Source organism: Anopheles arabiensis, chromosome 2 (genome assembly GCF_016920715.1).
Source record: "Anopheles arabiensis isolate DONGOLA chromosome 2, AaraD3, whole genome shotgun sequence".
Taxonomy (NCBI): Eukaryota; Metazoa; Arthropoda; class Insecta; order Diptera; family Culicidae; genus Anopheles; species Anopheles arabiensis.
In genome coordinates, this window is record NC_053517.1 from 67,725,778 (window position 1) to 67,739,289 (window position 13,512).

At 43.2% G+C, this 13,512-nt stretch overlaps 1 protein-coding gene across 1 annotated transcript; it reads right to left on the bottom strand.

Annotated features, from left to right (window-relative positions):
• Window positions 1-9,373: 9,373 nt before the first annotated feature.
• On the bottom strand, window positions 9,374-13,255 carry LOC120897976 (uncharacterized protein K02A2.6-like). The gene is made up of 3 exons (XM_040303249.1): window positions 13,107-13,255; window positions 10,645-12,296; window positions 9,374-10,517 (listed from the first exon to the last, which is right to left on the bottom strand). The coding sequence occupies exons 1-3, from the start codon at window positions 13,117-13,119 to the stop codon at window positions 9,393-9,395; spliced, it is 2,790 nt and encodes a 929-aa protein (XP_040159183.1). The 5' UTR covers window positions 13,120-13,255; the 3' UTR covers window positions 9,374-9,392.
• Window positions 13,256-13,512: the final 257 nt, after the last annotated feature.

The window sequence follows — 13,512 nt, forward strand, 5'->3', positions numbered from 1 at the left end:
ACGCACAGTGAAATACGGTACTATGCATTGTTTCTAATTATTTTTCGTTTCATTTTCTTGCAGGTGTGAAAGGGCATAATGCATACAGCGGGTGCCAGAAGTGCACGATCGTAAGGGAGTTACACGGGCACCGGATATATTTCGCGTATGATGCGGAACGCCAGCCACGAAAACACAGCGACTTTTGCGACGGCAAATATCCGACACACGTCAACAAACGCACCCCCCTTACCAGACTATTAGGTTGTGATATCGTGGCCGATTTTGTGTCGGCGGAAGATATGCACCTACTCTACAAGGGCGTGGAGGCCAAGTTGATTGATTTGTGGATAAAAGGCTTCCCTGGCCTGCCGTGTTACTTGCCACGCCGGCAACAACGTCAAGTGTCGGAGCACTTGCGTCTGTTAAAGCTCGCTACAGATTATCAACGCAAGCTGCGCGACCTGCGATACGTCCAACTCTGCAAAGCTCGCGAGTATAGGATGTTTCTGCTGGTTTCCGGCTTCGTGGTTCTGGAGGGAGTAGACTTGACGATGCAGCGTACCAACACTTCATGTTGTTGACGATGGCTGTAACATTCATGACCACCACCTACCACCGCGCAAAATGAGCACTGGCTGACTCATTTCTGCATAGGTTTGTGGCAGCCTATGGCGATTTGTATAGTCCAGTGCTTATTAATAGCAACGTGCAGAACCTGCTGCACGTGTACGAAGACGTGCGCTGGTTTGAGGGTTTAAAAACCATATCGGCCTTTATTTTTGAGGCATTTTTGCACGACCTCAAAAAGTTGGTACATTCCGGGAGGCACAGCCTAGTCCAAGCGGTCCATCTTTTGCTGGAACTGCAACATATTAATGTTGCCAAGCGCCAGCAAAACCAACGAAAGGTGGACGAGCAATCGGTGCGGACGGTTGGTGTCGACACCATAGCGTCCGTAGCGACGGAGGGCTTCACGCTGCGGCAAAATTTCCGCGACCAGTGGTGTATGGCCAACTCTGGCGAGGTGGTCCGGCACGAAACGGCCACAAAAACGGGCAACGAAATCACAGTGCAGGGGTATGGTTTCTTGAGGCAGGTGCCTGCATTTACAGAACCGTGCCTCTCGACGGAGGCGAATATTTACTCGATCAGCACGGACGACTTAAACACCGGTACCCTGAAACACTACCCCAGCAGTACCTTGATGTGCAAGCTAGCTGCAGTGCAGACAGCGCGGGCCGGGGTATACACATTTGTACCGTTCACACACATATATGTAAATGAAGCCTAAAAGAAAAAATATGCCCAGCTTTGTGTTTTGTACTTTAGGGTAGGGTAAATAATGAGAAATATTTTTGTTAGACAGGTGAAAGGAGAATTGTGATTGTAAAAAATATACCTCTTACCGTATTTCTCCCGTAGCCCAAGTTTGTGTTTTGTGCTTTAGATAAATAGGGTAAATAATGAGAAATAGTTTTGTCACACAGGTGTTCATTGTGAATGTAAAAAATATGCATCTTCCCGTATCTCTCCCGTAGCCCAACTTTGTGTATTGTGTTTCAGACCAATCGGGCGAATAGTGAGCAAATTTTTGGTTGGTTGTTTTGTGAAAGAATCAAAATGTTATTTTTGTGGTCATAATCATAATATATTTACATTATTTTAATACTTTAATGTATACGTCTTTAACTGTAACTAACTTAACTTAACTTTGAAATTAATTTACTAACCTAATGAAATGTTGTCACTTAACTATCTTAATCTTAAACTTAACCTTACTTAAACTAACTGGCTTATTTTATGTATCGCAATACGCGTATGAAATAGTTGCTAACGTATAATGTTGTTATGGACGAATTCGCCCATGATGCCGCTCTCCGGAACAGCTCACATACGTTCGGGAAATGGGAAATCGCTATTTTATCGTTCCTTGCAGACCAACGGCAACTTAACACAAATGTGGCATCCAGTACCAGCTCCTTCACCTGCTTCAGCCGCTTGTCCATGTGTCTGGACGTGATGTTGCTGTGCAGCCAACTCACGCAATTCCTCATATATTCCCTGTCGCTCAACTTGCGCTCCAAGTCGTTCAGCTCGTCCTCCGACCGTACAGGCTGCAGCGCGAAGTCCTACGGGACGGGACGCAAAGTTCCATCCTCATCGCTACATAGAGTTTGTTGCATTCGGTTTACCACGGCCTCCAACCCAGCCGTGGTTTCCCGGACAACAGCGACCTCTTTCTGCAAGGATTCGTTTTGCGCTGTTAAAACGTCCAAGCGGCGATTTATGTCGGCTGCCTGCTTGGCTGACTGGTTGGCGTTATCGGTTATCAACCGGTACAAATCGGAGACGGTGACTGAATCAACAGGGACTAATGGAGCGATGGTCCGTGTTGCGGTGGAAGCGGCGGTGGGAGCGGTGGAAGCGGTGAAATCGTCGATGGGAGCGGTAAAATCGGTGATGGGAGCGGTAAAATCGGCGCTGGGAGTTGCGGTGAAAACGGTGGTGGCCCGAGAGGCGGTTGAGGCGGTGGTGGTCCGAGTTCCGGAGGGAGCAGCGGTCAGAGTTACGATGGGAGCAGCGGTCCGAATTACGATGGGAGCGGCGGTCCGTGTTGCGGTGGGAGCGGCGGTCCGAGTTGCGGTCCGAATTACGATGGGAGCGGTGGTGGCCCGAGCGGCGGTTGAAGCGGGCTGCTGCAACCGGGATAGGTATAACGGTGCCCCCAACCTGATCGTAGGCAGGCCGGATCCAGACGACGTTGGAATTGGCTCGGTTGCTACAGGGTGTGCTTGGCCAGCGGCGAGGCAGTCTGCGCTGTTCGCAAATTGAAAACCCATAATTTTCACGGCACTGTCATAACTTGAACCAGCGCTTTGGGATTCCTCTCCGGAGACGGTGGGGATGGGAACGGCATGGGAACCGCTACTTTGAGGTGGCACAAATGATTCCCCCAATTCTCTCCGCCTCTTAAACTCCTTCAAGCCCTCCGCTGTCATGACCGTCGGACGCTTGGTCGGTGGTTGGACAGACTGATTCGGGACCGCGGAGGTGCCTGGGCTGGTGCTGGTGCTGGCGGAGACAGAGGCGGCGGTGGTTCTGGTGATGGTGGTGGTGGCGGTGGTGGTTGTGGCCGATGCCGGCCAATCTGCCTCATCGAACGGCAGCACGGGTCCAGTGATAAAAATTTTCTTATCAGAACTCATTGTTTGCTAGGAGAAATAAAAAAATTTAATTAGAATCGTACACGTTAATGGTAACCGCGGTCAAATAGTCTACACGGAACCGGCATGAAGGATGATCACCGAGAGCAGAACACTCCAGCGATCGAAACTACAAAACCAGGAATAAATAATATATATACAACTCACCAATATATCCGTTACTAATCCGCAACCACAAATAACACAACAGCACTCTGATCGTTGGTGTGAGGAGGCTAGCTAGCACGTATACACTTGTTCAACACTTGAGAAGGATATGATACAAAGGAGCGCAACGTACGCGCAATAAATACCCTGGGGCGAGGGGGTGAGGTACGGGAACACACCCAGAAGCGAGGAGGCGAGGTAAAGAAATATACCCGCACAGGCAGGCAAAAGGGAAAAGTAACACACGCGCGCATACAAGTACCAGAAGATCATCCGCCAATAACAGATCAGTTGATTATATATTTTTTTCTATTTAAATATACTGTTAGCTCCCGAACTAATCGCGTGGCGATATAGTATTCACTTCTTCTTAGGAATCAAAAAATACTTAAAACGCTGAGTTTCGCTTTAGGTGGAAACTTTATTGAATCGCGGTTTTTGTATACCTTTAAAAAGTTTTTCAACTATATTCGCTCGCTGTCGTGATGCTACTGAAGCAATCGCGATGGCGAGGAACCCGATTCTCGATCCTGAGGTCATTCGCCTTCCCTGTATCCGAACCCGTTACAGTGCCCTCTGTACGTGAGAGTGTAGAATCTCTCGCGATCGCAAATGCTGAATGTTTTGCTGTCAGCCGCGGTGACCGTTCTCTATTTGTTTACGATTCGCAGCAACATATACACAAACAGCTGTGACAGTTTTTTGCACCACCACATTTGAATTTTGGTCCATTTAAATTGTTAGAAAGAGATGGACCACGTTTTCCCATTCGCCCTCTCGCTCCGTCTAGCCCGAACTGCCCGAACTGCGCGACCCAGCGCAGGAATCGCTGAAGTCCCGCGCGGGCGACCAGCCAAAATCTGCGCTGGCCAACGCAGGCTTTGGTACATTTCCTGCGCAGGAAACTGCTCGAATTTGCGCAGCGGAATAGAACCCGCCATGCAATTGACAGCGATGTTCGAGGTCGCGCGAGGGCTCGCACGCCATACAAGTTCACCGCCCCAGAGCCCTCGCATTAAAGAGCTTGTGAGCCTTGGTAGTTTTTTCACTCCTAGTTTTAGGAGTTGTAATTATAGCAACCCGAGATCAGCTGTAACATAGCAAATTATAGCTTACTAAAAACCTAAATTTTGAGATTTTATTTTGAAAAAATCCACAAAAATTTAAATAGTGATCTTTTTGACAAATAACACAGCAAAACAATAATTAATGTATAAAAAATAAAAATAAAAAAATTATTTTAAAATATTTTTTAAATTTCCCAAGTGACATTTGCTCGAAATTGTTTTCCCATATCTGCTCGATTAGTACTCGATACGCTTGAAATTTTGGATAAGTATGTGACTAAGTGTGTTGAAAGCGCCAAAATTTGGTGTGTTCGTAAATTAGACGTTCCTCTATCGATGGACGATGCCGTCGAGGTCATTTTTCATTCATAGCTATGGTTTTTTGATGAAAAACAAAAGCTTATTGTGTGCGACGTTATTTTATATTAAAAAAAAGATATTATTTAAGTATAAAATGGGAACATGGGCAACTAAAACGACGGAAAACATCATTTCCGAGCGAATGTAGAAGAAAGTAACGAAAAAAACGCATCACAGTTGATTTTAAAGGACTTTTTCTGAATTATGGAGAAGTGGGCTGAAGATAATAGTGTTTGGATTATCTGTTCCTGCTGCCTCTAATTTGCACATAACATCACTTGCTTTAAGGGTAACTGTTCCTATTGCTAAATCTTTTATGCTCCCTTCATATATAAGTAAATCTAATGAGGTGCATGGAGAATCAAATGCTTCTTTTACAACAGCCATGTTTTGTGCAAAAATGGTTATTTCGGAATTCTGTTCAATGGCGCCCAAAAATTTATAAACACCCCGCTGCGCAAATTCGAGCAGTTTCCTGCGCAGGAAATGTACCAAAGCCTGCGCTGGCCAGCGCAGATTTTGGCCCGATCCTCGCGCGGGACTTCAGCGATTCCTGCGCAGGCCTGGGTATTAAAAAGATTTTTGGGGGTATTAAAAAAATACACGATCCAAGCAAACGTGCGTGTGATAGTAGCACATTTCTATCCACTTCAGATAGAATAGTGAAAACAAAACTTGAGTTGAATGCATACAAAAAAAGATACTGGATTTGTTTATTACGGTGTGCGTATGGTGCTGCACCTGTCCGTCCATAATCTGGTGGCTTGTTGGCTTGGAGTCGTTATCATGACGCCGATTGACCGACAATGCCTTGGAATGGGTTCGGATCGGTAGGTTCATGTTTTGATCGATTTCATTCCGTTGATTTGTCGCGCCGTAGCGGTAGCTGCTACAGCAACCAAGTCAAGACAAACTCTTCCCCGAGTGTGGACTGTTATGAAAAGTTCTTCTTCTTATTATTATTATTATTGGCGTAATAGCCTACGCGATCATATTGGCCTTTTCAGGACTTGAGTATCACGTCGCCGGATTGTCAGCTCTTACTACGGCCGACGGTTCATACGCGGTTAGAACCCACGACGGGCATGCAGATGTGAGGAATGAGGTGCCGCGGGATCGCTCCTATCCAGCGGGCAACTTGCATACTGCCACACTGTCTCCTGCCCGATACATACGCTGCAGGCAGGGGGAAGGATGCACGTCCACGATAAAAAAAAAAAAAAACACCGTCATGAACCATCGGCGGATCTAACGGTAGGTGGACTAGGCGGTCGCCGAAGATCGATAGTCTGTAGTATGGCGTATGTTTACAAGTGGACATTATGTATGTTTACAAGAGTATTAGCGACAAGGGCCCGCGGAAAGATGGTCATTGTGGCACCGTGGCTGGAGAATCATTTGCCCCCCCCCTCCCCCCTCATGCCGGCAATAATTGTAGGGCCTGTGACCGATGATCGTAGGGGTCCCATGGTCGAAGGCCCCCCCCCTCCCCCGCCGGCAATATAAGTATACTGTTCTATTTCCCAACAGCTGTGTGCCAGTACCTCCTCATCCCTGTCATCAATTACCATTTAGAGGCGCCTCAACTCGTCATTCCGCCTAGGGACCCCGATTCCCCTAATCCGCCACTATCATGCACACCTTCCTTTCTTTGACCGATGGATCATAACATTCCGGAAGAAATTACATTTGACGACAGTTTTGCATACACACGCACACTCACAACCATGCGCAGGATGCTTAGCATATCGATGTAATCCACAACAAACGAAATCAACAGCTTAGTGTTAGAAACGTGTTAGAGCGAATTAGGGTTCTGCGCGTTGCACAGCAAACCCTCCAGCTTGAGCTGGCGTTTCCTTAGTCATTTTTACATTGCAGCAATTGAACTTATTGCGATTTTTTGGTTTGATTTGTGAAAATGCAACTTAATCGCCGCAATGTTTGTTAACAGCATTTTTAGGCGCCACAACAGCTTGCGAGCATTGTCCACACACGAGAAAGAGATAGCGCTATGGAGGGAAAGAGCACGGATGATGGCTGACAGCGATTGGCCGTCTGACACACCAACACATCCAAACCTTGGGCAGCGCGCTTAGTCGAGGGGTATGAGGCGGAGCCAGGGACGGGTAGCTCGACGAGCTGCTCGACAAATTTGCCGTTGGAGAGAAAAGGAAGGCATCATAAAATTCTCAGAACGCCATAACGCCTTCCGTCGCTTTGCGCAGCGGGGTCGCGCGCTCTCGCAAATCGCTGTCAATTGCATGGCGGGGGTCCTGTTCGATTGGTGCCAGAGCCGTGCCTTACCCAGCCTTCTAGCTTTAATCGCACACTACATCGAACTTGAAAAATGTATGGGATTTAACATGTATGTCTTGTTTGTCTGTTTGTGACTGACAGTGCACCACCATATGATTTTATGGGTTTGTTCAAGGTGGATTAAAAATATCAGGTAGTGGATAAGGGCATTTGGGGGGTCGCCATAGTTGAGGGACTTAACGTCATTTTAAAACCGTTATCCAAAGTGGGTATAGGGACTAGGTGGGCTTATAGGTTTGGCGGGAAGGCCATATTGGACGAACGAATGACAGAAGGGGTGTCAGAAAACGAAGCGGAAAATAAATAAGTGCCGAACACGTTGAAGGTTTTTTGTTATACTTTAGCTGTTGCCAAAAAATATGTCTTTTTATTCCGCCAGTTCGTTTGTAAATAACGCTCTGGCTAATCTTGCGAGTCTTTTAGCCTATTTCCTTAACAATATTCTCTCTTTCCCATCTCTTTTCCTCTCTCACCAATTCCTAACGCATACGTCGACAGGTCGTTGGAACGATCCTATTTTGCTGTTGTAAGGTTCCAACAAGGGGATTCGATTGTGATACGTAGTTTTTCACCCACACTACGACACATCAACCAAAATAGCCATTGGAATTCACACGCATACATCAACAAATGATCGAATCCCCTCCTGTCATTTCGTTTTCATTTTTCTACAGTACGGCTGACAATTTGTTCGGGATAAGCCCACCTGTACCCACACAAAGCTTAGCAAATAGAACAGATTTCTTTGTTATTGTAGGTTTCTACGGCCTACTCCGTTTCGTCGACTGTATTAAGAAAGGGGAGCAGTACTCCCGAGCTAAAGCCTTGAAAAAGGCTGGCACCCCGATGTGTAGTATCGTGATAAAACACGTCTTGACTCCTCGTAGTTCCACATGCGATTGCTCTTTATTGTTAATCCATCTTTCATCTGTCAAGCAACATAACAAGGTTTACATATACAACGTATCTATAAGGTTGCTATACTACATTCACTTTCCTTTTTTTATAGATAATGTATTGCTTACTAACTAATGGATTTCTAACTGCTAATATAGTCGTTTAAGTAATTTGGTTTTTGAATAGTTCTTTTAGATCTTGTGGTCTCATTACTTGGCTTATAGCTAAGACTTCTATCAGTTAATTTGCTTGTGGTATCTTTGCAAGTAACATTCTTTTCTTTGTTATTTGGATCTACCATTCCGTTGTCTACTGATTCTGGTGCAAGGGGGTTACCTTCTTCTGTAGAAACTTTAAGCAAATGAGATACGTGCCTCCGGTATTTCAAACCGGATTCTTTTGATGCTATTAATACATCTCCTCCTTTCCTTTCAACCACCTTAAAAACTTTTGTCCCAAAGTTAGATGATAGTTTGTTGGTTTTACGCATTCGTTTGACCAGAACTTCGTCACCCGGGCATATTGAGCTAACTTTTGCGTTTCTTCGTTTATCTGAATACATTTTACCTTTGTGTTTAGCTTCCTTATCTCTGTCTGCCACTTCTTCATGTTCAACTATTGGATTAAATATAGATGGTAATTTATCTCTTATGTTATAATTAAAAAGTATCTCCGACGGTGTTTTCTTAGTGACTGAATGAGGAGAAGATCGATACATTAATAGGTATTTGTTAAGCTCTTCGATCCAATTTGCATTCATTGATTGACTGATGACAAGTCGTTTAAGAAGGGATCGGTTTTGTCTTTCGACTTCACCATTTTGTTGCGGCCAGTATGGGGTGGTACTGATCAATTTAATGTTATTGGTGGTGCAAAACTGTAGGAACTCTTCGCTTGAGAACTGCGGCCCATTATCTGCAGTAATAGATAGAGGTAGTCCGAATCGTGCAAAAATTGAATTTAACCGTCCTATAGTCTGTATAGAATCCGTCTTTTTCATAATTTCTACTTCTATGTAGCGACTGAAATAATCGACTACTACTAACAACGAATGGCCTGATGGGAGAGGTCCTAGAAAATCAATGGCCACGTGTTGCCATGGTGCTGATGGCAATTCTCTTCGCTTCATTGGTTCTGGAGCGGGCGCTGCAGAGACCAGCATACATCCCCGGCAATTCCTGACGTATTGTTCTACTTGTAAGTCAAGTTTTGGCCACCATACTTTGGCCCTTAATCGCTGTTTCATAATGCTCATACCTGGGTGACCTTCATGGGCTAGATGTAAGGTCCTTTCTCTTAATGAAGCAGGCATAACTATTCTGTTTCCTCGCAACAGTATATTGTTAGCAAAGCATAGTTCAGTAGAAAATATTTTGAATGTCGAAGTATCTTCGGTTCATTCATTCTTTTCGATTCCCTGACGAACCGCTTGAATAGTTCCATCGGCTTTTGAAGCTTTTTCTATCTCTGTAAGCTTTAGCGCTACTGGTGATGCATTGGAAATAATCCATGCCACATACTGTTCAGAAAACTCATCAAATGGTTTACCTTCTACGGTCTCTGTGATCGCGAGGCGTGAAAGTGGATCAGCAATATTGGATTTCCCTGGTCTATAAATAACAGATGCTTTGTAAGATTGCAGCCGTATTACCCATCTCTCGATCCTGGCACATGGTTTCGATTTTGTACTAAATATTTTTTCTAATGGTTTATGATCTGTTATAAGTTCAAATTGACGACCATATAGATAAAAATGGAAGCGTTCTACTGCCCAAACAAGCGCTAGGGCCTCTTTTTCAATTTGTGCATAGCGTTTTTCTGTATTAGATAGACTTTTGCTTGCGTATGCAATTACTCTCGGATTTCCTTCTGAATTTATCTGTATTAATACCGCTCCTAACCCAACAGGACTTGCGTCAGCAATTAACTGTGTTCTATCTCCAATATCAAAAAAACCTAGTGTTGATGGGCTTATCATAAACGATTTGAGTTTCTCGAACGCTGAATGATGCTCTGATTTCCATACAAATTTTTCCTTTTCAACTGTTAGCTGTCGTAATGGATGTGTAATGGTTGCCATATCAGGAATAAATTTTCCTACATAATTTACTAAACCTAAAAAACTTCGAACTTCTTCTGCTGATTTTGGTGCCCTGAAGTTTCGTATTGCATTTAGTTTATCTTTGTCTGGTTTTACTCCTTCTGCAGATATAACATGCCCTAAAATTCTCATTTCTGATACCCCGTAAACGCATTTATCTGCATTTAGCACCACGTTCCACTCTTTGAGCCTTTGGAGAACCTTTGTCAGTCTTTTGTCATGTTCATCTCTATGCGATCCGTATACAATAATGTCATCGATGTAATTCAAGCATCCTTCACAGCCTGTAAGAATTTGTTCCATAGTTTTCTGGAACAGCTCTGGTGCACAGTTTATCCCAAACATAAGTCTGGTGTAACGGAACAACCCTCTACGTGTGATGAACGTAGTAATCCCCCGAGATTGTTTTGAAATTTCTACCTAAAATGAAACTCATTAGGATTAGTTTCTGGTATAATATATTTCGATTGAGTTATAAGCAACGTAATTCAAATAGATTAGGTTAACAAAAGAATTTAAATCGCAATCAACCTTCGTTTGCACTAACCTGGTGGAAAGCATTTTTAATGTCCAGACGGGAAAATACCTTTGCCTTAGCCATATGTGGTAAGAAGTCCTCAAAAGTAGGTAGTGGATGATTTTCTCTCTCAACCGCCTCGTTAGCTCGCCGCATATCTACACATATGCGAACATCGTTGTTTCCTTTAGGGACAACTACTACAGGTGATACCCACTTAGATGGCTCATTTACTTGCTCGATAACTCCCTGAATCAGTAGTTCATCCAGTTTTTTATCGACTAGTTTTTCCAGGGCAACCGGTATTCGACGGTATGGCTGAGCGACAGCTACTGAACCTGATTTTATTGGTATATCTACCACAACATTCTTCAAGGTCGACAGTTTATGGTTTTCGTTGTCAACCGTATTTACAGGAACTGTAATTTTCAACGCTCCCATGAGGGTAGCCGTATCACGCCCAATTAAAGTTTTGCCATCACCCTTCACAACATAGAAATCGGCAGTAGTTTCTGCTGAGCCTAAAGTAACTGTAGCAGTAAACACACCTACGAGCGGCAGTACCTGTCCGCCATATGCCTTGAGTGTAATTGTGGCATCACGGTGTTGATTTGATACAACAACATGTTGGGACTTTAGTTGCTCCCAGACAATTTGGCTGATTAAGTTGTATTTTGATCCCGAATCGATCATAGCGTTTATAGGGATACCACCTATTTTACAACACATTTCGCTGCTGTTATCATATGGCGTGAGATGGAAGACGTATTCCGTGGTATTGTTATCAATATGTTTCACTGTGTCATGTTTGTACTCTCTATTTCCAGCTTCTGTTGCCTCTCGTCGATATTTCTTGGTACCCTTGAAAGTCCTTTGTTCTGGGTTTTTAGTGCGACACCTCTTAGCGAAATGATTCATGCCGCCGCATTTACTACAAGTTTTTCCTTTGGCTGGGCATTTCTCGTCTTTGGCAAGATGTCCCATATAGCCACAACGATGGCATTGCATTTGATTTGTTTCAGCAAAAATTCTCTTTTTATGAACAGAATACCCATCAATTTTATTAACATCGTCAACTTGATGCTGACTTCCTATGAACGATTTTTCTTGATGAGCAACTGTTTCAAGAATTTTTGCTACACTCAATATTTTATCGAGATTAGCGTCGCCTAGTCTCAATAACTCTCTACGCAATGCAGCTGACTGACAGTTTTCAATAATCTGGTCTCTAATATTTTCTTCTGTCTTGTCGCCATAGCCGCATCTTTCTGCTTGTATGCGTAATTTCACTATAAAAGTGTCAAAATTCTCTCCTGGTTGTTGTTTAATTTGCCGCAATAGGTGTCGTTCATAGGTGGGGTTTTGTCTCGGCAAGAAGAAATTATTTAATTTTGCTACGGCCTCTTCGTAGCTGTTCATATTGGGGGTATATTGTTCAATATTTGAAAGAGGTCCTCGTTTCTCAATGCTTGGTAGTTCTGGCAGAGTTTCATAAATTTGTTGGACCTTTGGTCCCACAAAATGCAATAGTAGGTCTTTCTTCCACTCCTCATCATCAATTCGAGATGCTCGAAGCATGATTTCGAAAGATTTAATCCATTTTTTCCACTCATTTCCAAGGTTTTCTCGGTGACCCTCATAATTAAACGGCTGAGGCGTCAGCCCTGGGAAACGAAATAGATCTGTAAAAATAATACAACAGAATTTAGTCATTCAGAAGAAATCAGACGTGTGCGTCTGTGAAATTCATGTAAATAGTCAAAATACATTAGGATTGTGTTTATTCACCCATCCAAACATGCAGCTCTGCATTATGCATTATGAGTTTGACAACACTGCATCACACTAACACTGGTGCAATAACATAATACTTGTTGTAGAACACTTGATCTTTCAATCATCTTATTATTATTATTATTATTTTTATTATTTTTTTTATTTTTATTATTCAGCGTTTAAGCAATTTTCAGGAAAAATCCCATCACGCACATTTGATTGATTTGCTTTTTTTATAATTCACATGTCTTTCCGTTTTTCTGCGTTTCATCCTCCATTTTGACAAAGATGCGCACTCATACATAAACCATCCTTGCATGTATTAATACTCGACTTTGTGCCAAACACTCACATATGGATTTCCTGTTCCGACATGTTTTCCGAGTTCTGCATTCAAGCAAACAAAGGAACAATACTCATTCTTTGTTACACATAGATTCGGCGTTTAAGCGAAACTTGTTTCAACACGTTTACCGTATTCTGCATTAAAGCAAATTAACAAGGGAGCAATGTTCATTTTTTTTTTAACCACACTTTTCACTTGGATAGTCCTGCATTTAAGCAAATTTCCAATTGGCTTCATTTTTCATCAGCTTTTACGCAAGTCCGAATTGAATCGGGGTTCACTGCATTTAAGCAAATTGCAATACAAATGTACTTTCAATCACATTTTCCTTCTTTCACATTTCCGAAGTAACAAAACGAAGTAAGCTTACCAATCGTATTCATTGTATCTTGCCGTCTGATTTTGTTCCACTGCTAGTTCTCTTTATTTCTTTTTACTCGTCGCCAAATGTAGTATCGTGATAAAACACGTCTTGACTCCTCGTAGTTCCACATGCGATTGCTCTTTATTGTTAATCCATCTTTCATCTGTCAAGCAACATAACAAGGTTTATATATACAACGTATCTATAAGGTTGCTATACTACACGATGCAAACTTCCGCCTATCTAACAACGGATTTTACCAAAAGATTTTCACTCTTAATGAGAATCGAATTTCCCAAGAAGAGCAATGCTCACAAAAACTTGGAGGAAGAACTAGTTAATTACACTGGAATTCTAACTCGATTTATTAATAATTTCTGGAGTGTTCTTATCTGGAGCCTACGTGCTCCGT